The sequence below is a fragment of the Otolemur garnettii genome, unplaced genomic scaffold, assembly GCF_000181295.1.
Source record: "Otolemur garnettii isolate 467f Iridium unplaced genomic scaffold, OtoGar3 scaffold00054, whole genome shotgun sequence".
NCBI classification, from domain to species: domain Eukaryota; kingdom Metazoa; phylum Chordata; class Mammalia; order Primates; family Galagidae; genus Otolemur; species Otolemur garnettii.
In genome coordinates, this window is record NW_003852449.1 from 3,456,360 (window position 1) to 3,478,758 (window position 22,399).

At 47.2% G+C, this 22,399-nt stretch overlaps 1 protein-coding gene across 2 annotated transcripts in view; it reads right to left on the reverse strand.

Moving 5' to 3' along the window:
* Positions 1–5,935: 5,935 nt before the first annotated feature.
* Positions 5,936–22,399, reverse strand: part of FRMD6 (FERM domain containing 6) — an 82,770-nt gene continuing 66,306 nt past the window's right edge. For both annotated transcript variants that reach the window (XM_003792146.3, XM_023514506.1), the window contains exons 10-14: positions 20,117–20,291; positions 15,094–15,429; positions 14,026–14,157; positions 10,095–10,186; positions 5,936–7,998 (exon numbers count right to left, since the gene is read on the reverse strand). In XM_003792146.3, coding sequence (XP_003792194.1) covers positions 7,714–7,998; positions 10,095–10,186; positions 14,026–14,157; positions 15,094–15,429; positions 20,117–20,291 — 1,020 coding nt within the window. In that variant the 3' untranslated portion in view covers positions 5,936–7,713. The remainder of the gene's footprint in view (positions 7,999–10,094; positions 10,187–14,025; positions 14,158–15,093; positions 15,430–20,116; positions 20,292–22,399) is intronic.

The following is a 22,399-nucleotide window of genomic DNA, read 5'->3' on the forward strand; positions in this document are numbered from 1 at the left end:
AGGTAAGTTCCCTTTTCTCCACTGTCATTAGCCGTTCTCCTCAGAGTTACCTGTGGGCTGGTTTATCATTTTTCATGCACTTACACTTAAATACACATGATTATGTGCCTTATCTTTTATTCCTGCTGCAGTAGGCACTATGTCGTCTTTCTTTCTGCACTCAATACATGCTGTAGATGTTTTAATGTCTGTGTATCTAAAACATTGGCTTTTAACTGCTGCACATTATACCACAGTAAGACTTTGCCAACATTGGACATGTAGGTCATGTAACATGTTTCTCTTTTCAAATCAATACAGTTAAATATTTTTCGCAGGCATGTATTTCTATAGGGTAAATATCTAGAAATAAAATTGCTGAGTTGCAAGCTAGCTCTATTCAAATTTTTGATACAAACTACCCAAACTGTCCTACTAAAAATGCTGTATTAATTTACACATCTGTCAAAAAATATGGAAGTACTAATTTCTTCACACTATTATAACCACTGAATGTTACCAATCATTTGAAGTTTTGCCAATTTGATAGGTAAAAAATACCTTATCAGCATATTAACGCGCACTTACCTTGTTACTGGTAAGGCTGAACAGCTTCTGCCATAAGGAAGAGGCTGCTTTTGAAGCTTCATCGGGCAGGGCCACAGCGACCTCCAGCAAAACCCCAGTGGCTCCATTCACTGGATGTTCTACGCATTGCGAGACCTCTGCATTCTAAGTGAGGGGAATCAAACTGTTCCTGGCCCTGTCACTCCTCAGGGGTCACTTGCAGCCCAGGTGCTCTCCTCACAGCAGGACCCTGTACTTAGCAGCACTCGGCTGAGCACTGCAGGTCCCCAGGCCTCCTCCTCTTCCCTGGACTCTTTCTCTAGTGCTCTGCCCTGTGAACTGGCCCCTCGGTCCACCTAAATTCTCGGCTCTGCCTTCCCAAGTCAGGGACATGGCTGGTCCCTTTGTTCTTCTCCTGTCTGTGTGCTGACCTGGGCACTCCTGGGCAGTGAGGGGCAGTGCAGGTGGCCGCTGTGTCCACCTCCCCAAGGGCAGCTCTGCCACACTGCCTACTGTCAACTGCCTGGAAAACATTTCTTATTCATGTTTCTCTGTTTTTAATTATTTAAGATTGTAGAGAAAACTAGATCCTATCTCTCCATCGTGGCTGAAATGTTTTATTTGGGATTTTGATTGACATCGATGGGAAACGTCATGTTTTTTATTCTTTCCTCTTAAGAATGCAGTAGATATGTCCATTTGTTCAGGCTTTTCTTAAATCCTTCAGTGGATGTTGGTCTTACACATTTGTACTGAAGTTGCATTTAAAGGCCCCAGGACCGGGTCCTTAACTTCTTCCTTAAAGCATCTTATTCTTACCCCGTAGCAATTCAGGAATAGCGACTGAGGATGACCCAGGGCTTCTGCTCCTTAGAGTAGGTCCCAGGCCTATCCTCTTCCTCCCCCGCCCATAGATCAGGGGAGAAAAGGGCCTATTCCAGCTGCCTCTTTCATCAAGCAGCTCTGAACTGGGGGTCGGGGTGTGGAGGCGCCCCGCACACAAGTTCAGGGGAGAGACTGGTTTAGTGCAGCTTCTCAGCGCAGCTGGCCTGCAGCTTTCTTCTGCTTTTATCTATCCTGGGCATGGAGGCACCCCGAGAAGCAGAACCTGTGGGGGGCTGTCATCTTCATTGGTCGTGCAGTCACTCCACCCACTTTGTTTTTGTTGTGCGCCTCTTCTTTGACAGAGGGTTACTAACGTACAGAAAAGAAGGCTGTCTCTAACAACATCCCTGCGTTAAACAGCATTCACGGGCTAGTTAGGGAGGTTGGGGACATGTGTTCTAAATGTCAACCAACCGATTTGGAAGCAAACCTAGAACCGAATCTTCCTACTTACGCTGGGAACTGTCTGTCCTTATGAAACATCTCTTGCAGTGATGACAGCAATGAACCGAGGAGGCCTCAGCTGACTACAGTCATACCGGATGGGTAAACACCCAACTAAGTAAAGAGCTGGTTAATTATAGCTGTGCTGTGTTTACAGACCTTTAGTCAATCTCCTGAGAGGAGACAGCCTCATCACCTACCATGCCTCACAGCATCTTTTCAGAGGTCAGGCCTCTCCATTAACTCAAAATACGAAGTCTTAGGAATCAAAGGACTGGGTAAAACCAGCTCACTTATTTTCCATGTGCCACCATGTGGGGATCAACTTGTATAGACCACTAAAGAAATAATAAGACAAACAAACCGTGACAGGGAGATTTAAAAGCATTGCAGGGTAGTCACATAACCCCACCTCACACTCAGCCAGAGTCACAACAGCCTCGTCTCTGAAACATGGTGGATCAGACTTTCTGAGATGGTGAGGTCAGCGCCTCCCTGAAAGTTGGCCACTCTCTGACAGCTTTATTGGCAAAGGAAAAAATGTCCTTCTCACAACATGCAACATACCTGGACCTTCTGGACACCCAGCTCACCCCAGCTGCGGATCGTGCAAGCTCAGGGCGGGTGGCCCGGCTGGTCCACAGTGCCCAGCTTCAGCTCAGACCGGGTGCTGCGGCTCTGGTGCACATTAGCGTCACCCAGGCCAAGGGCATCAGCAGAGCTGGGCTGGGCCCAACCATGCTGTTTAAAGCAAACGCTCTGGGTTATCTAATGTTCAAGGAGGGTTGAGAGCCACTGCTCTAGACAAGATTTGTGACCATCATGCCAAATTTTAACACTTAAAGAATCGATGCAGAGGAGACTTTAATCCATAATATATAGCAGAAGTTAACTCTAGTTTTCCCAAGGATACTGCCAAGTAAGGGGAAATTGCCTATTTCTTCGGTGGCATCTAGTTTAGATGACAACCTCCTGTTTGTATTTGTGTGACCCTGCTTCCTGCACAGCTTTCAAATCTGTCCCTTTCCTTCCTGCTGCCCCACCCCTGGTTCAGACCCACATCACCTCCCGGCATCCTCCGAACCTTCCTTGCCAGTGCTGGTCCCATCATTTCCTCAAGATCCTAAACGCAGGTCTCTCCCCAAATGAACTCCCTTCCGTGGCTCCCTGCCATCTGGAAGAAAACTCAACATCCTCATCTGGGCATCCAAGGCTCTCATGACAAGGCTGGGGAGTGGTTACTCAAACCAAAGTGTCTGTAGGTCCCAGAAGGATCATTATCTCATCTCTCAGCCTTTGCCTGGGTGGCCTGCGCCTCAGTGCATCTACCAGAAGGCCCCATCAACACTCTTCTTCTCGGGAGACCTTTTCTGGCCTCCCTGCCTCCCATCTCCCAGTCTCTGGTCTTCACTGCCTCTGCCAAGGTAAGGCCTGCATAACCTTGCAGACATCTGGCACACAGCGCATGCTCACAAAATGACTGAGTTAGCAAGTGCACTCACCACACATCAGAATGGAGTCCGCTTCCTGGTCAGGGTCTGCGCCTCCTCCAGGGCAGCGGGGGGCATGGTGGATGCAGCGGGAGCTCTGCCCCACCACACACTAGCTGGAAGACACTGGGCAAGTTTAACTGTTTCCTCTGCTGTGAAATGAGGGTGACAGCGACAACTTGAGGAGCTGTCAGGATGAGGCACGAGGTGTGTGACAGACCCGTGGCAGGTGACAGGGTATGTTCTTTCCTTGACTTCTCACCATCTGCCAAACACTCTGCCGTACTCAGTAACACCCCACTAGAAGCTCTGGTTTTGGATCATGCCCTTCTGAATGGCCAAGCAGCTCTACTCTGAGAGTTAACTGTTGGACATGAAAGCCTCTCTCCTGTGCAGCTCGGCAAGGGCATTAAATTTTAGTCCTTATTTGATTGCTCAAACAGTCCTTAGAATTAGTATCCCCATTGGGTGGCGCCTGTGGCTCAAAGGGGTAGGGCGCCGGCCCCATATGCCAGAGGTGGTGGGTTCAAGGCCAACCCTGGGCAAAAACTGCAAAAAAAAAAAAAAAAAAGAATTAGTATCTCCATTTTATAGCTAAGAAAGCTGGAACCAAGACAAGGCAAAGTGTTTCCCTTTGGAAAGTGAGTTTGGGGACCCTCGGCTCAGATCTCTCCCTCCTGCTATGCCCACCTCATATTCGGTCTTGCCAATGAAGTTTATTTTGAGACAGTCTTACTCTGTAACCCTGGGTAGAGTGGCGTGGTATCACAGCTCACAGCAACCTCAGACTCCCAGACTCAAGTGATCCCCTTGTCTCAGCCTCCCGAGTAGCTGGGACTACAGGTGCCTGCCATAAAGCCTGGCTAATTTTTCTATTTTTGGTAGAGACGGGGTCTCACTCTTGCCCAGGCTGATCTCAAACTCCTGAGCTCAAGTAGTCTGCTGACCTCGGCCTCCCAGAGTGCTAGGATTAGGTGTGAACTACCACGCCTGGCCATGAATACTTTTACCACTTAGTTTTTTTTAAAATTAAAACCAACAGTCAGGCAGGGTGCCATGGCTTATGCCTATAATCCTAGCACTTTGGGAGGCCAAAGTGGGAGGACTGCTTGAGACCAGGAGTTTGCAATACCCCAACTCTATAAAAAAATAAAATAAAGTGTGTGGTGGCAGGTGCCCGTAGTCCCAGCTACTGGGGAGGGTAAGGCAGGAGGATCACTTGAGCCCAGGAGTTTGAGGCTGCATTGAGTTGAGGTTGCCACTACACTCAAGCCCAGGTGACAGAGCAAGACCCTGTCTGAAAAAACAAAACCTTCAACAGTCCAATAATGACTATGTTAATAATCTAAATTATATTTTAAAAAGTAGAATCATCTTAGCCCTGCAATTTGGGACCGAGTAGTAACTGACTACCACAGACTCCTTGGATTACCCCCCTACCTTGGGTGCCTTCCCCTCAAGCTTGAGGATAACTGTGCCTGCCTTGTGGAGCACGGGCAGAGGTGAGGTAACACATACAACCTCACACAGGTGAGCAGGCTCTGGCACAGGCAGTAATTGGCCTCTCTGTCACTGTCATTACTGCAAAGGCTGCTCTGCTCGGTGTCCACAGTCCTTTCTTGGGCCCCACTGTGGGAAAGAACACACTGTGGACACTCGCTCTTCAAAGCTTCCTGCCTCACTGAGGGCTCTGGTAACAAAAAGCAATTTAAGGCAAAAAAAGTAACTTTATTGACTGCTAATCTTACTGTGAAACATCTATAAGAAATAATTACAAAATCTTTTTTTTTTTAACACACTTTTGGTATCACCCTGATATGATGATCCTTTCATAGAAAGGATCATTTACAATCTTGGGAGACAGAAAGCTCATCAGCACAAGTACAATGTGGGTGCAGAGAGCAGCGTACGCCAGACTGGTGCACTGGACAGCAGTGGGCACGCGAGAAATGCCGAGGAAATGACAGCTTTATGTTTTTCTCTTTCTTTATTTTAAAAACAATTTTGAAATACAAAATGTAGATTATTCAAAGTGGATTTTCATTTACATACACGTGTGTATATATATAATTCTGCTGGAAACAGTGGATCGAAAAGCAATGTTCCTTAACATGTTTCATTTTTGAAAACCCACAAGACTAATCCAATTAGAAAAGAGGTGTGCAAAGCCACCAACGCAGCTGGCGAAACCCTGGGACTGGCTAAGGAGAGAGAAAACAGGAAGCTCTACCTCTTCGTAGTAATTAAATATGTTTTTTATGTTTCTTTCTTAAATATGCCTTTTCTTTATGTTTGGAAGAAACTCTAAGAGCTGACGGAAAGCACTGCATCGTGATCCGGGCTCAAGGGAGCACAGAATTCCCCAGGACTTGTCTCAGCATCATCTGGAAGAAACGGTGGATTATTTAATGACTTAGACGGGAAACAGCCACTAAATGATCCTCTCTGCTTTTTATCCTTTTGCACAGAGACTGAGATACTTTTATACATTCCAATATCTGAAACTTTGGTTCTATTAAAGCATTTGATGAAAGCAAAATAATTTCATGACCATACAACTGTACACAATGTTTTTTTCCTTTGTAAAGTATGAGGAGAAAGTAGCTGGACAAGGCGTGTTGCACACAGGCCTGCGGCCCAGCGCAGGAGGGCAGGGGGCGCACACTCACCCTGGTCCTGGAATGCTGACTCCCATCCTCAGCTAACACTGCTTGAGTTCTGCTCTACCCTAACTCTATTTCTTGGTTACCTGAAAACATAATAATTTTGTACAAAAATATGACTGTTTCTTTAGAAAATAATATATATTTTTAATAAAACCTGGCAGATAGAAAAAATGGTATATCAAAATATGGTAAACAAATGTTGTAAAATACTAAATCATTAAAAACATCTCATAGAAAGACATTGTGCTGTGAAGTTCTCTCCTCAAGTGCGAGCAATGTTTTTACATTGAAAGGCTGACAAGCTCACTTGCTTTCACACACGTCTCAACAGCAGCATAGCAGGTAACTGTCTTAAAAGTGGCCCTTTCTCACCACATCTACTGCATGCTTTTTACTTCAAAATCAACAAAAACACACCCTCCAGATTGGTCATTTTCAACCCTGTTGCATATCGGCTCCACCTGGAGAACTTCAGGCAAAGGCCGCTCTCCTTGGCTCCCACCACAGAGACTTATTTTAATTGGTCTGGTAGGAGGACTCTGACATTATTTTTTTTTAAAGCTCCCCAAATTCTGCTACACAATCAGGGTTGAGAATCATGGCCAAAGGCACACAAGGAAACAGTCATTCTTTACATACAGCAATTGATTGTCTGCAGAGATCATTTGGTAACACACCCTCAGTATTGAACGAGAAGTTCCATGTCTATAAGACGGTCATGGAAGCCGTAATGAAGACTTAGTAAGCTTTACACACATATAAACACACACGGCCCATGGATTTATATATGTAGAACATCTGCATATAGTTAGGATATTTTGGTTAAGCAGAAACTAACATTACTATAATTTGTTCTTGATTATTAAAAAAACCTGAACAAACAAAACACCACCAAGCACAAACATTGTCTAAGATATTTCCATAGTTTTGACAGAAACAGCTTTTGTAAACGCCACAGAATGCATTATGACACGAACACAACTGATCTGTCCGTGGATGAGAAACTCAGCCAAGCCGTGGAACTTTCTGGAAGGTGGAGGAGGAGCACGCAGCACTGACGAGGTGTGGTGGAGTCACAGGCGTTGCAGCCGCAGGCTTCCGGCTGCTGGTCTTCCCGTCATCAGGGACCTCCAAGCAGCTGCCCCATCACACACACAGCTTTGGCGCGCTAGAACCACGGACTTTGCCCACGTCATCAGTGTTCACTCCGGGACAACCTCCCGGTGGCAATGGCCTCTCCATTAACAGTAGAGAGAATCTCTTCCCTCCCTCAAACCATGAACTTTTTATGAAGGAGGCGTGAAAAATTTACAAGCAAACAAATAAACCTAACAGCATCTTTCAGGTGATAAAAGTATGATATTATGTTTAACTGACCTAAAAAAAACAAATGAGCAAACCAACCAGTCTAATTTTCTGCAGGCTTGGTGATCAGTAAAGCACATCTCTTTCTAAAACATGAATGAAATTCCGGGCACTTGTTTTGCTGTGCATTTTCTGTAATTGTCTTCTGTGTAATACGTAAAGTGCACTTGTCTCAAGGCTTTTGTTTCCACAAGTATTATAAAGAAAGAGCTATGTCTGGGGTGAAGACAATATGGCACAAATAACAGGTATGGAGCCCACAGCTTCCACACCCTGAAGCAAGCAGCGGGCTCCCGCACGGCTGCACACAGACAGTTTCATACGACGAACTCTGGAACTTCATCGTGAGTGAGATCCAGAGAAAAGTACTTGCTGGTTCTTTTGACTGGAAAGGCAACTTGCATGTTGACGCACTGCTGAGCCAAGCAGCTGTTGCAATAGAGGCCTTCCTCATCCAGTTCATGGCCGCAGCCGAAGGTGTAGCTCTGAGCAGTGTCCTGACACAGACCCGCAATGCGCAGGAAGTCTTTCTGGTAAAGTCTGATGTCGTCCAGGCTCAAGCTGTGTCGGTCCGTGGAGGTCTTTGGTTTTCGACAGATAGTCTGCAAAACAGGGGGAGGGTGGGACAACTTTGAGAGGAAAGACTGGAGTGAAGGGTCAGCACACGGCCCTGCGAAGGGGACACCGCCAAATCATAAAGGGCGAGAGAGCCTTTCATGTTAGGAAGTGGTTTCCAGTCTGGGCAGCTTCTGGGCCCCGGGTTCTGAGGGGAAATCCACCAGCTGCAGCTGACGTTTCCCGAGCACACACTCTGGGCCAGGCCGGGACCTACGCACTCTGCAGGGAGTGACTCATTTCATCTCCCTGACAGTACCATGAAGCAGGTGCTGTTATTCCCCTTATTTTATTGTTTTTGAGACAGAGCCTCATTATGTCCCCCTTGGTAGAGTGCTGTGGTGTCATAGCTCCCAGCAACCTCAAACTCTTGGGCTTAAGAGATTCTCTTGCCTTAGCCTCCCAAGTAGCTGGGACTACAGGTGCCTGCCACAACGCCCAGCTGTTTTTTTTGTTGCAGGGGTCGTTGCCGTTTTAGCTGGCCCGGGCTGGGTTTGAACCTGCCTGCCTCGGTGTATGTGGCCAGCGCCCTAACCACTGAGCTACAGGCGCCAAGCCAATTCCCCTCATTTTATAGATAAATAATCCAAGGCACAGAAATACAGGAACCCACCTATCTCTAGCATTTCAGAAATCCATCAATTATGCTAAAATGAGGCCATAAAGTGTTCTTGGTGCTGCCAAGGTTTGGGGCAAGCCCCAGGCCCCTGAACACTCAAGGGGTCATGCTGTGCCAAATGCCCCCCACGGCAGGGAGCAGACTTTCAGAGCTCATCATCCCGAAGAGGGCACTGGTGGGAAATCCAAGCAGGTGGAAAAACAGCTGAGATGACGACATGCAGGGGAGAGGCTCAGGGGTTGCTTAAGGAATGAGATGTTCTCTCTCTCACTGTTGTTGCTGAACACCAAACAGGGCGACCTGGTTAGAATAAGACGTTCCGTTCCAGGACATTTTACTAGAGAACGTCCCTTCTAAGGGACACTCCTAGCACAGCACGATCCCTGGTACCGATGCAGTCTTCCCTCGTGCCAAGAGGACTCCACACGCAGAGTCCCTCGGTCTTCCCGCAAAGCCTCAAGCTACAGGACTGTTCTCCCCGGGTGTTAAGGCTGGGATTCTCGGCCGCGCCCCCCAAACATTTCTGCGCACTAAGTGTCAGCCCTGAGTGGCAGAGGGAGGGTGCAATCCAGGTGGTATGAAAAATTCACTGCACTGTACACACACTTGAAAGAGTATTCATCAGACTTTTCAGAGAATATTTAATAAATACCATTTCACATTATGGTACTTTAATGAAAGTAAAGGAGAATTAGAAAAAAAGGAAAAACAGGGGGAAAAAAATCAAGGGGAAAGAGAGCCAACATTTAAGAAAAAGAAAGAAAAGAGAAAAACAAATACAGAAGGAAAAAAAAAACCCAATACACAAAGAGAATCCAAAACAGAAAAGCAGAGGAGGGAGGAGGGAGCGTGTGCTCAGGATAGAGGTGCTGTCGGCGGAGAGCAGGTCCACACGCTGACACCACGAGGGTCAGAGTGTCTTACTACATCTTCTGACATTTTAATAGTTTAACCAGAAATCATAAGGTGTCAAATGCTCTAGCTCAGGATACTTTAAAAATTAAATCCGAATGGAAAACCAGAAACCTTTCTGCCATAACACACTAGACAAGAATATTATTCTCCCAGGTGTCTCAGGTCACGAGATACACACACACACCACACACGTTCATGAACACACACACATGCACATACACCACACACGTTCATGCATACACACGCACATGTGCGTGGTATGTGTACGTGCACACGCACACCCAGAAGCCAAGACCAGAAAGTGTCCAGCTATATATAAAGTGTAAAATGAAGTATATACTTAGTATCTAAATAATAACCAACTCAAAGATAAGTGAAACAAGCAAATAAAATAGAAATAAATTCAAAATAAAACTAGAGCGTATGTATCTAGTAAGAATCACTTTCTTACGGTTGTAAATTTTTGTTCATTTATATAAATGTAAATGTAATTTCTCACTTAAAATTTCCCATAATTCAGCTTCTAATTTAAACTTTCACTCCACATACCTGTGGGAGAGAGTCAGTGCTCTGCCCGCGCAGTCTGACAACGGTTTCTGACGAGCTGGAGGTGGAAGAACCAACTTCTTTTACAATCAACCCTGAGATAAAACACCGAGAAAAACACAATGAATACTTCACATGAATACTTCAAAGGACTACTTCGCACTTTCTGCCACATACTCTGACACCTACTATTACCAGGAATGAAATTCTCTCCTGTCTCATGGAAGACAGAGGGTAGTGAGTGGGGTTAGAGTACAGAAAGGAGCTCAGAGTCTGAATTTCCCAATAAACTTCTATCATGCTATTTATGATGAAGTTGGAAATAAAAAACAAACACTGCAGGTCAAAGCCTCCACTCCTCTCCCTCCACGTCACCTTGCGGAGCAGTGGCACAGCCTTCCAGGTCTGGCTCCGCTGGGGCCTCCAGTGGTGAACTGTGGGGGCCCCGGCCACCTGAGTCAGCAGACCTGGCTGGAACCTGGCCCAGACAAGTAATGAGCTGTGTGTCCTGGGCTGTCACTTAGCCTCCCTGTGTCTCAGTCCCCTCCTATAGAATGGGGTGGGTTACCAGCATCTACCCAGGAGTCTCACTGACGACTCAATAGCAGGCGCAGGGAAGGGTGTGGCACGGGGCCTGCAGGGCGCACGTAAGTGGGAGCGCCTCTGGGCTGACAGGACGCTGCAGCACAGGCCTCCTCCAGCAAATCCCACTGGCAGGAGACCAAACAGTAATGGGCCTTTGAGAACAGGGCCCCTGATCATCTCAGTGCTCTGGGAGACCCACTGAGTTTTCAGCAACAGAAATCCAGGGCTGACATTTTCCTACATGACCTTGGCTTGTGAGTGAAGCACCCAGAAAAACTTATTTCAGGTCAAACTACCAACAAGAACAGAGGTGTAGACGAATGCCACTTGTCAGGGAGCAGGGCAAGCCCTACATCTGCAAGGCCAAAGCGCTTTTCAAGAAAAGTCCACCTCCCTCCACAGAAAGAGAAACTTGAGTAATGAGATTTCTATTCAGCTGCTGCTAGGAACCTACAGGAATGACTTGTGTTCTGTCCCTTAACTCTTTAGAACCATCTTGTAAGGATTCAGCATCCAGCATACACCTTAAATAGATCAGGTGTTCAAAAATCAGTTCAATGAAACCTGGAACATGAAGACATTTCTGATTCACATGTGGACAGTTTACAAATCGTCAGGTGAGATTTGTGTTCTGGGGGTTAGTACAAACTGCTTTAGTAGGGGGCCTTTCTCTAGAAAGATCTTTCTCTCCTATAAAGCAATAAATCTTTGAATAGATCCTTACAGGGGCATGTGGACTCCTGCACCTGCTGCACTAGGTGTGGCTCCTTTGGGTGTCCTGATAGATGTGCCCCTGGCCACCACGCCTGCAAGTGACTGGAGAGGAGTCAGCGCTGAGCCTGGCACTGAAAACGCTGACCCAGCAACTCCACTGAGAATGCAGGGCAGTGGCACAGCCGCTCAGGACTCTGTCTGAGCTCAGGGTTTCATAAACAATATTTAAATGCTCAAACTGTAGAGAATTCAGAAAACTAGGATAGTGCAAGAAAGAAAAACCACATTATCCATGATTCTGTCACCTGGAGAAAAGGCTAATATTTTTATGTATTTTCTTTATTTTTATATACATATCAACATTTTAATTTTTAAATTACACCATACTTTTATGCAGTTGTTATTGTCTTCCTTACCTGTCTTTCTTGTTATTACACGTTACTCGAAAACCTCCTACTTAATGCCACACCTCCATCATACGCCATTGTGTGAACAGAGTGGGATCTAACCACTGACTGCTCTTTTCTTTCTTTGCTATCATAACTTTTTTTTTTTTGTAGACAGTCTTAAGATGTCGTCTTAGGTAGAGTGCTGTGGTGTCATAGCTCACAGCAATCTTAAACTCTTGGGCTCCAGTGAGCCTCTTGCCTCAGCTTTTTTATCTTTTAGTAGAGACGAGGGTCTCACTCTTGCTCAGGCTGGTCTTGAACTCCTGAGCTCACATAATCCACCCACCTCAGCCTCCCAGAGTGCTGGGATTACAGATGTGAACCATTGCACCTGGCCTGTCTTAACATTTCAATAAACATGTTTGTATAGCAATCTTCTTACACAGCCATCCTATTTATCGAAATTTTACTTCTATTTAAAATTACAAAATTAGGCTGGGCATGGTGACTCATGCCTGTAATCCTAGCTCTTAGAAGCTGAGGCAAGTGGACTGCCTGAGCTCATAAGTTCAAGACCAGCCTGAGACACAGAGAGACTCCCTGTCTCTAAAAATAGCAGAGCACCGTGGCAGGTGCCTGTGGTCCCAGCTACTTGGGAGGCTGAGGCAAGAGAATCACTTGAGCTGAAGAGTTAGAGGTTGTTATGAGCTATGATGTTACAGCACTCTACCCAGGGTGACAAAATGAGAGTCTGTCTCAAAAAAAAAAAAAGTAAAATTACAAAATTAATAATCTTACAAAAATTAAATGTAAAAATATACAGATGGTGCCAAAAAATGTATACACAACTTAAGAAATGAAAATACTGTATTAAAATACTCAAGTGATGCTGTGATTACAAGAGATAATCACACTTGACACACTTGTATACAAGGTGACAGAAATGGTAAGGGCGTAACCAGGTATTGTAATACCGAACATTACAATTTCAGCACAGCTTCTCCCTTCTTAAACCACATACGCATCTTTTTGGTGCCCTCAGTAAAAACCCAAGGTGCAAGTCAGCTTCCCTGGTGCCCCTTCCCAGGGGAACCCTCCCACACACTGTCTCAGCCCATTTCCTCTCCACAAACACCGATACACACAGCTTATCCACGCACCCATCATGTGCATAAAGCTGTGATTTATATCTAAAACATGCTAGAATATATTTATAAGAAGAAAATGGAATATCATAAAGCAAATGACAGAAAGGGGCAAAGTCTGTACGTAGACTCTAAGCACGGCCAGAGCACAGCTGAGTCCTGCTGGGCCGGGAGGGAGGCCCAGTGGCCACAGCAGCTCTGCTCCAGGTAGAGCACCTGGGGGCTGTGGTCCCGGTGACTGTGTGGGCTGGCAGACGGCACCCTGAGATGAAAGGTACCCCATGCTCTTGCAGAGCTAAGTGCCAGGAGGATGGGGACTGTGTGCAGGTCCTGCTTCTGGAAAGGGTCACAGAGTGTCAGGGACGGGTGGGGCAGTGACAGGTTGTCCAGCCCTAACAGAGCCTTTCATTCAATCAAAGTGGAAGCACGATATGGATGTGGGTCACTTCAACAGTGGTGGTTCCTAAGGCACATTTTCTAAAGGACAGAGACTAATTCATGACGAGTGACAGCAGCAGTTAGAAGTGACCAAGGCCATATTGCTGCCTGTTTTTAAGATAGTATCTTCCATAAAACACAAACAGATTTATTAAACACATAACCGTATAGTGAAAAATCATAGTGAACTATGCTTTCAGAGAACGACTACCAATATGGAGTTTAAAAGTTTCTTTTTAGGTTAACCCTTTCTGACATTTTTGTCCCAGACTCCTGTACCAGTACACCAGCGTGGGAAAATCAATCACGACACAATCCTGGAGGCCAGACTTCTGTCCCTAGCCATGGACTCTGTCCTCTCTAATCTATAAAAGGAGGCCAGACTGAGGATCTCCACGGCGCCTCCAGATTCGCCGCGTGACTCTGATCGGAGCAGTGAGGAACACAGAGCGCCCGACGCCACAGCTGCCTTCTGTCAGTGTCAGGGAGACGATGCTAGTCCCGACCCTGAGAGGGTTTCTTCTTCCGCAGAGGCCCACGTCCCGTAATCTATGACACGAACCTGGGGACACTCGTATTCCAGCCTTCCCCCCTTCCCTAAAGCTCCCACCCATCCCTTCTATTTTCTGCTTTTCAGAAGGAGAACTTCCCGCAGCAGCTCACCGGAGTGTCCGTTCAGCGTCCGTGACAGGAGCATGTCCTCTGTGATGCAGACGCACAGGTCAGGGCTGACCCCCAGGGGCTCCTCGTTCATCTGCTCCAGGTCCCGGGGGTCATCCACTAGCATCTCTATTTCTGACAAAGGAGGAGGAAAGACATTTAATGACATTATTCATATTTGAAAATAAATTTGCTGCTGAGACTGTTCAACATGGAACTGCAAGGACCACCCCACTAAGGGCCACCTGATATTCTCATAGGATTGCTGTGTCATCCACGCAGCCCTGCGGCCATGACAATCATCAGCTACTCTTACTCTTTGAGAAGAAAGACTGTGCTGCTTTGCTGCCATGATGAACAGCCAAGTGAACCTGAGGGGTCGTTTGCTGGCACAGGTGGGGGGTAGGCCACGAAGCTCCCCATTCCCACGGCTGCCTGCGCGCAGGGCACAGAGCAGTGTGATTTGAGATCCACGCAAATTCTACAGGGATGAACACACGTCCTGCGGTTTCCCTCAACAGAGCCAGTGTCTCTGCCCTGACCCTGATGCTGTGGCACTTATCTGAGACAGAACAATAATGTAAACGAGGTGCACGAACACTGAGTTAGGCTGACAAGGGCCGGTGGTCCTATCTCTTTAAAACAGTAAACTGCTGGCAGCCAGGTGCTTTGTCTTTTTTCTACCCCTGACAGTTTCAGTCACATAAGAGGCATGTCCAGAACACATCCCTACCTAACCCAGGGACTCGGGCTCCACTCTACTTGGGCGGGGGTGGGGCGTGTGTTCCTGTCACTCTCACTGCACTCTGCCCACTGTGTCACCCTCGTCACTGCCCCACTACAGACATGAGAGCTGCTGTGTCTTACTCCGTATGGACAGCTAACACTCGGGGGCCACTCCAACCACCCCCTTCCCCGGTGGCCGCAGAGAATCATGACTGGAAGGATGTTTTGCTCTGGCCAAGTACTAGCAGCTCGAGCGAGTCAGCAGGGGGACGGCAGGGTTCCCTCCCCATCACTACTCTTCAAAGTCGCTCCCCGACGTCCACGCCGCAGGATGAGCACGGTTACCATCGTCCTGGGAGTCCTCCTCCAGCCGGTCCTTGCCGCCACTTTCCACCCCCGAGGTGTGGGAGCTGCCATGGCTGGTCATGGAGCTGCAGGTCCTCAGCTTGCGGTGCACGGCGCTGCCGGAGTAGCCGTCCTCCGGCCCTGCGTCACGGGGCTTGGGGTCGGCCTCGATGCCCGAGGTGTGGGAGCTGCTGTGGCTGGCAGTGGAGTGGTGAGACAGGCGCCTGTGCTGCGCGCTGCCTGCACTGCTGCCGCTGGCCCGTGCCCGCTTCTCCAGCGGGTCCATGTCCAGGTCGAGGTTGTCGCTGATGTAAGATTCCCGGTACTGCTTCTTCTCTGTGTCAAGGAAGCAAGATGGAAGGAGCGGCTGGTTAGGCACCAGGCCAATGCCAAGGACAGCTTCGCATCCAGAATGTATTGACTAGAAAGCAGTGATCATTTAGACAGCAGCCTGGCCTAACACTGAGACACTGGCCGGGGGCAGTGGCTCACTCCTGGAACCCTAACGCTGCTCTGGGAGCCTGGGGTGGGTGGATCGCCTGAGCTCAGGAATTCGAGACCAGTCTAAGCAAGTGTGAGACCCCATCTCTACTAAAAACAGAAAAACCAGTGGACGTTGTGGCAGGTGCCTGTAGTCCCAGCTTCTTGGGAGGGTGAGGCAAGAGGATCGCTTGATCCAGGAGTTTGAGGTTGCTGCTGTGAGCTATGACACTATGGCACTCTACCCACGGTGACAGAGTGAGACTGTGTTTCAAAAAAAAAGAAAGAAAACGAAGACTAAAACATTTCAAAAAAAAAAAAGAAGAAGAAGAAGAAGGAAAAGAGGGGATGTGAACCACTCAAAGACAAGCACGCAGTGGGTGGGCAGCTGCAGCCACTGCCTGGGCACAGACTGGTGCTGCACAGTAAGTTCAGTGACTGAGCACGAGCGCTTAGAAACTTCCACAGCCATGTGACACTGCAGCCATGGGACATTGCCATGACAGCCACTAATGTTATTCTGTATTTTGCAAATGTATCCGTCCATAGCATATTACTTAAAAAAATATGGTCCTTCTCTACAGATAATTTTAGAAGCACTGTTCTAAAGAAGATTACTTAATAAATATAATTATGCTAACTGCCTTTAATTTTATTTATTCATTTGTTCTAATTTATTCCATTGTTAGCTTAGCTCCAACTGCTGAATACAATTTAAAATGAAACTATTCTTCTGTAAATTTCCTACAAAGATTCTAAAATTTAGATTTTCATTAATGTTACTGCTTTTTCTCCATGAAGGCTGAGTTAGTGAGGCTTTACACTCTTTACAAAACACAGTGGTCACTACCAGTTTGATGACCTAAACCCACACGGTCTCCAACTGGGAAAACTGTTGTTTGATTTAAAATGTCAGCAGTGTTCTTTACTGCAATGAAAGACACACTGCAAAGTCCCTTTTACTAAAGTAGCCGTTAAGGCACACGATTACTCTTAGCTGCAGGCATACAACTGACAAAAAAAATGTTTTGTGTGCCAGGTCAGAAATGCAAAACAAAGACACAGCTTGGCTTCCCTGCCTTCTTAATACTAATGAGAAGTAACATGTTAAAACAGTGCGTCTGGGGACTGGGAAATCAATATTATTTTAGAAACTGCTAACTAGTAGACTAATTAGGTTCTCAAAGGCCTGTTAATGGGTTTGTCTTGTTTCATGGTTAAGTGAAGATACTTGCACTCCTCATGTCTGAATCCAGCCTGGCCCATCATCACCATGGGCTCCCCAGACTTGCTTTCCAGGATGCAAAACGCAGACAGAGCTTGGAGAAGACAGTGTGCCACTTCTGGGCCGGCCTGCTCATGTCACTCTGGGACCTGCAGGCTGGAGACGACACCATCACCACAAGGAACGCGTGGCCAGGTGCAACTTGCCAATCAGGGAGAGACCGGGCTCTAATGGCCCCTCACCTTTTAAGGTCAGCAGAGGTAGGGATGAAGATGAGCTAAAGGGTTTACAAAATTCCTGCACCGTCTCTATTCACTGCAGTTTCACAGTAATAGCTCTGTGGCCCTTCGAAGGGTGGAAAGTGGAGAGAAAAAAGTGAAACATATCTATTCTGTGTTGGCGCTCTGTTGCTCCAAGACAATCAGGAAGTGTGGATCTAATTGCTGAAAAGCATCTCCACCTCCTTACAAATAGCCTGTTCACTCCCAGTGTCCTCACAGGTTCAGCGCCCATTACAGTTACTCTACAGGCCTGAGAAGACAAGTACCCACCAGCCTGCTCTCTACCGAGTAGGGGCCTATGCAAACCATTTCCCATCACTGTGGCAGCACAGCCCACATGTCCCCTGTGGCTGGCTTCCCTTCCCTTCCCAGCGCTGTATCATCCAGACTTTCTGCAAACATTTAAGAAGCTTTACACCACCCAGTTACAAACTGAAGCAAAGGTTTACATAACGGTGAATTAAGCAAACTGCAACCACTCTCCCCTGAGAAGCGCTGTGTCAGTGGGGCGGGTCAGCAGTGGGACATCTTTTTGTCCCCTCTTTTGTAAGCACCCAGAAACAAAGTTTTTCATGCATTATTCTGAAACATAACAGAGTAAATATGACCTCCTGACCTAAAAATAAGCTCAAGCTATTCAATTAAGTTGGGCTTGGATTTGTTTTTGATGACCCAAGGCACGTTTTCCCTTCTCTTCTGAACCCCATAGAAAAGCTCTTCTGATCATTTTCTACTAAAAAATACAAAAACAGTGTTTCAGACAAGGTGACTCTAAATGAAGTTTAATTAAGAAAAACACTGACTCTTTGTGCTATTGTCTTGCTAACCTGTTGCCCTGAAAAGGGCTTTTCTTGTTAAAATGATGGAGCTCTTACGTGTAGGTGAGATAACTGGCTCCAGGCCAGAGCGGCCCCAGAGGAAGTTGGGTTGAGCCCTTCTTCAGAAGTGGAGGGATCTCTAGGAGAAGAAACTAAGGCTGTCTTCTTTGGAAGAGGAAAAAGGGTTCTCCCCCAGTCTACCTATAATTCACCCAAATAAAGGATCCAACTTATGACTCACATCTTTATCATTCCATCTTCATTACCCCACTGCATGTTTGAATGTCTGCACCCTCCTGAATCATGTTCAGACCTAACTGCCACTGTAACAGTCTTTAGACACGGGGCCCGGAGAGATGTTAGGCCCCGAGGGTTCTGCCTTCGTGAATAACAAGGTCACTGCTCCTGGCCTGGCTCACCGTAAAGGGCAAGTTCAGGCCCCTTCCTCTCTCCCTCCTCAGCCCCTTTCTCTTCCTGCCTTTTATCATGGGATGACACAGCAAGCAGGCCCTTGTCAAATGCTAGCCCCCTCAATCTTGGACTTCCCAGCCCCCAAAACTGAGGAAATAAACTTCTCTGCTTTATAAATTACCCAGCCACTGCAGCAGCACAAGACAAACCAGGACACACGCTCCCTGAAGCTCCAGAGAGACTCGGAACACACAGTTCCGAGTGTGGAATGGACACAGCCCGCCCCTCTAAAGGCTCAAAGGGCTCAAAATTCTTTGTAATTTTACCTTAGAACCTATAGAGTAGGGTCATTAATTCTCTCAGGTTCGAAAGAGCTCCTTTCAGGTGATGTGAACAAGAATTTGCTAAAATGCTACAGACGGAAAGCTGGTGGAAGGAATGAACTTCTCAAGGTGCCACGCTGGCCATTCAGGACACAGGTAGACCTGCCAATGTGGGCCGCGCGCCTGATCTCACAGCTTCCCTCAATGCTCCCGTCCCCCTGAGTTCCTCTTAATATTCGTGTCAGCACAGGAGAGATGTCTGTGACACTGATGAGTCATCCTGGGAAGAAAGGCGGCCGATATACCCGACCGTGACACCAGTTCCTCCAAAGACAGATGTGGTTTGGTGGCAGACAGTGGGGAGTGAATCACGTTCCAATTGCTACTAAATTACAAGGGAGTCTCCAAATGGGGTCTCATTTGACGGAGAAAGTTTCTGAGAGAAACCCATCAGAAGCGCCAACTGCTGTGAGGCCTCTGTCTGTTTAACCAAGGCCAGTATTTGTCCAGCTCCTGCAGCAAAGGTCAAGGTCTGTAGGGTGGGCACTTGTTTCAGATATGAACCTAGGATGTGAAGCTGCATCCTGACGTTCATAGCACCCCTCCAAATCTAATCGAATCGAATCACCATAGATCTGATACCAAAAGTGTTACTACAGCATGAGCCTGCAAGACAAACTGAAAATCTTGAGAAGTTAAAAAAAAAAAGCAACACACTCAGCTTCGAATTTTTTCTCTTTGAACCGAGAAACCACAGGGTTCATCTAATTTAACTTGTGCTTGTCCTCCACAGTTCCAGATTTCGCCAGATGAGAAGGGCTGACCATGGCTGATGGTGGAGGCCCTCACAACGCTCTGCTCTTCCTCACCTGCTGGCCCTTCTTCCAGGGCCCCGGACTCCAGGGCACCAAGGAGCTTGCTCTGCCCCACCTGCATCTCAGCAGGCCCCACAGGACTACTTGAGCCCCGCTCCCCAAAGAAAAGTCCTTCTCCTTTGTCATTCTTGCTGGGCCAGACCTTGGGGCTTTTCAGCTGCCAAAGACACATCCAGAGACACACCTGTGACCTATCTTTATTGACAATGGCCTGAGGAATACCCACATTGGAAGAATTCCACACTGCCTGTGGATAATCCTACCACGGTGGGCCGCTGCATACACACAGCTCCGAGATGCATATAAAATCTGAGTTGCGGATAATCCTTGCCCTGTGCCTTTACAGAGTGGCTTTTTGCAGGGATTTTCAAGCCAGGTATGGAGAAACCCTCTGGAGTCTGTACTAGAGATAGCTAAATGCCTGGGGTCCCTGAGGTTCTGAGGAGGTGCTGGGGCGTGGCCCTCCAGCCAACCCCCAGCCTGCAAGAACAGTGCAGAGATGTGAATAGAAATGCTGCTCTGAGTCTCGGCAGTCCCAGGCCCCGACCCCGCTCTGCAGGAACTGAAACCCGAGTCCCCGCAGCTGCAGCGGCGCCTCCCCCCATGCTACCTTCGCTCTCCTCCAGCTTCCGGATGTGGCGCAGGACGGGCTGCAGGTTCATGTAGAGGCGGTGGCTGTTGCTCAGGAGCTGCAGGAGGTGTCTGGAGCGCGTGGGGCACCCTGTGTAGTATATGAGCTTCCTGGCAGAGGGCAAGCCATCCGGCAAAATCTCAAATTTCTTACCCTGTGCAGGTAAAGCATGAATCAAATTTAGGAAGAAAAATCTGACTTGACAAGGTCCCCTTCATTTCCCATTTAATAAAGAAAACTATAGATTCAGAAATAAATGTTTAAAGCTCCACTTAAAATTCTGAAGGATAAGTTATTGTTTTCCTTTTCAAAAATGTCACAAGGATAGAGGATTACCAACCCTTCGGGGAAGTATCTCACCAGGGTCTTCAGGGGAACACTGACTACAGAAGGCAGCTGAGGACGACCCTTGCTTTCTCTGGCTGGTCAGGCTACGTGTGCAATGGAGAAGAAGGGCCCAAGAGGAGAGCACGCTCAAAGGCACTCCCAACACCCCAGCCCGGCAGACGAGGGACAAAGTCTAGAAGAGATGAATGTGTCCCAGACACTGTCTGGGCAGTGGACAGACTGACAAGGCTCCTGCCCTCCTGGTGCCACATCCCAGCAGGAGAGATGGTTAATACACACATACAATAAGACAGTTTACAATAATGCTGGGAAAGAAATAAATAAGGAGTTATATAGTAAACACGGGATACCTATTTAGGGTCTGGAAAAAATAGGAAACTTCTCTAGCTGGATAACAGGGGAAGCTGGTAGCTGGAGGGATGAGATGGGAAAGAGAAAGAGTGGCTCCCAGCAGAGACAGGGGAATGTCACTTTCTCCACCTGGGGCCAGTAACATGAAGTCCCGTGTTGAAGGTGAGGATCTGGCACAGCTCCTTACAGTTATGAAATACTATGAATTTCTTTAACTTTCCTAATAATGAATAAGGAAACAGAATTATAGAAAGGACTATTTCAGATACAATGACTTCATCTGCAGAGCAGGTGAAGCGGGAAGGGAAGGCAGGCCAGTCACACTCCGGAAACGTGGTGGAGAGCAACGTGGGTTTGTGTGGCCTCGGCAGGGATGGGATGTTTTTTATTTTAAAGGAACCACTAGTGCAGGCATCCTCAAACTGCGGCCCGCCTAGGACATTTATCTGGCCCGCCGGGTGTTTTTGCCACTGCTGCCTGTCCTGCTTAGCAGCCCACTCATCCTGGGGCCCGCAGTCCGGCCCTCCAACAGTCTAAGGGACAGTGAACTGGCCCCGTTTAAAAAGTTTGAGGACCCCTGCACTAGTGGATCCCAATACTGAATTGGTAACGACTGACATTTATGTAGCACTAACATGTAGTAATTCATTTAAGACTCACCACAGGTCTATGGGGAAGAACAAATTATTCCATTTTAGAACAAAACCAAGACACAGGGGGTTACACAGCTGGCTTGAGGTCCCACAGCCAGGCAGCGCTAAATTGGCAGCAAGCAGAGTCACGTGGGAGACTTGTCAAAATACCTTCCTGGTCTCGACCCAGGCTACTGAGTCAAAGATCTCTCGTGGGGGCAAGATGAACACGAGAAATCTGTATCTTAAGCTCCTCAGACGAGACTGATGAATAATTAGATCCAATGGCCACTAAGTCCAGGACCCTAAAAGAACTCAATTTCCTAAGTGCATTTATTACTACTTAATTTAGGACATGAAAGGAGCTGGTGGGGTTAGAATTTACTTGTTTAGAAACAGCTTAGATCCTTTCATAAGGAACCTGAATGAAAGAGAGCCAATGAGGAGGGGACCAGCCAGGCCCCATTTAATGTATGAGTTAAGTGCAATCAGCTTGAACCATGCCCAGGTAGTTACAGTAATGTGAAATCAGAACAGGGCAGTGCGGCTCGGCGCCCACACGCTCCATCAATACAGCCCTTTACGTATCCAGGCCATCTCCGTACAGGAGAGAACCACCTGTCTACAAACCTTCATCTCCCTCCTTTCTTTGTGTATTTCCTCCAATTGTTTCTCAGCAAAGCAGAATTATAGATTTTAATGACCACAGATAAAAATGTGCACACTATTAACCATAATTCTTTGAATGCTATAAACAATGCATATAGCTGGCAAAAAAGAGAAATAGCTGGAAAAATTGGCTCTAATAAAAGAAACTGCATTATTCTCATTGTGGTAAAAATAAAAATACTTCTCTTGTTAAGAACTACAGACCTGGCTCGGCGCCTATAGCTCAACCGGCTAAGGCGCCAGCCACGTACACCTAAGGTGG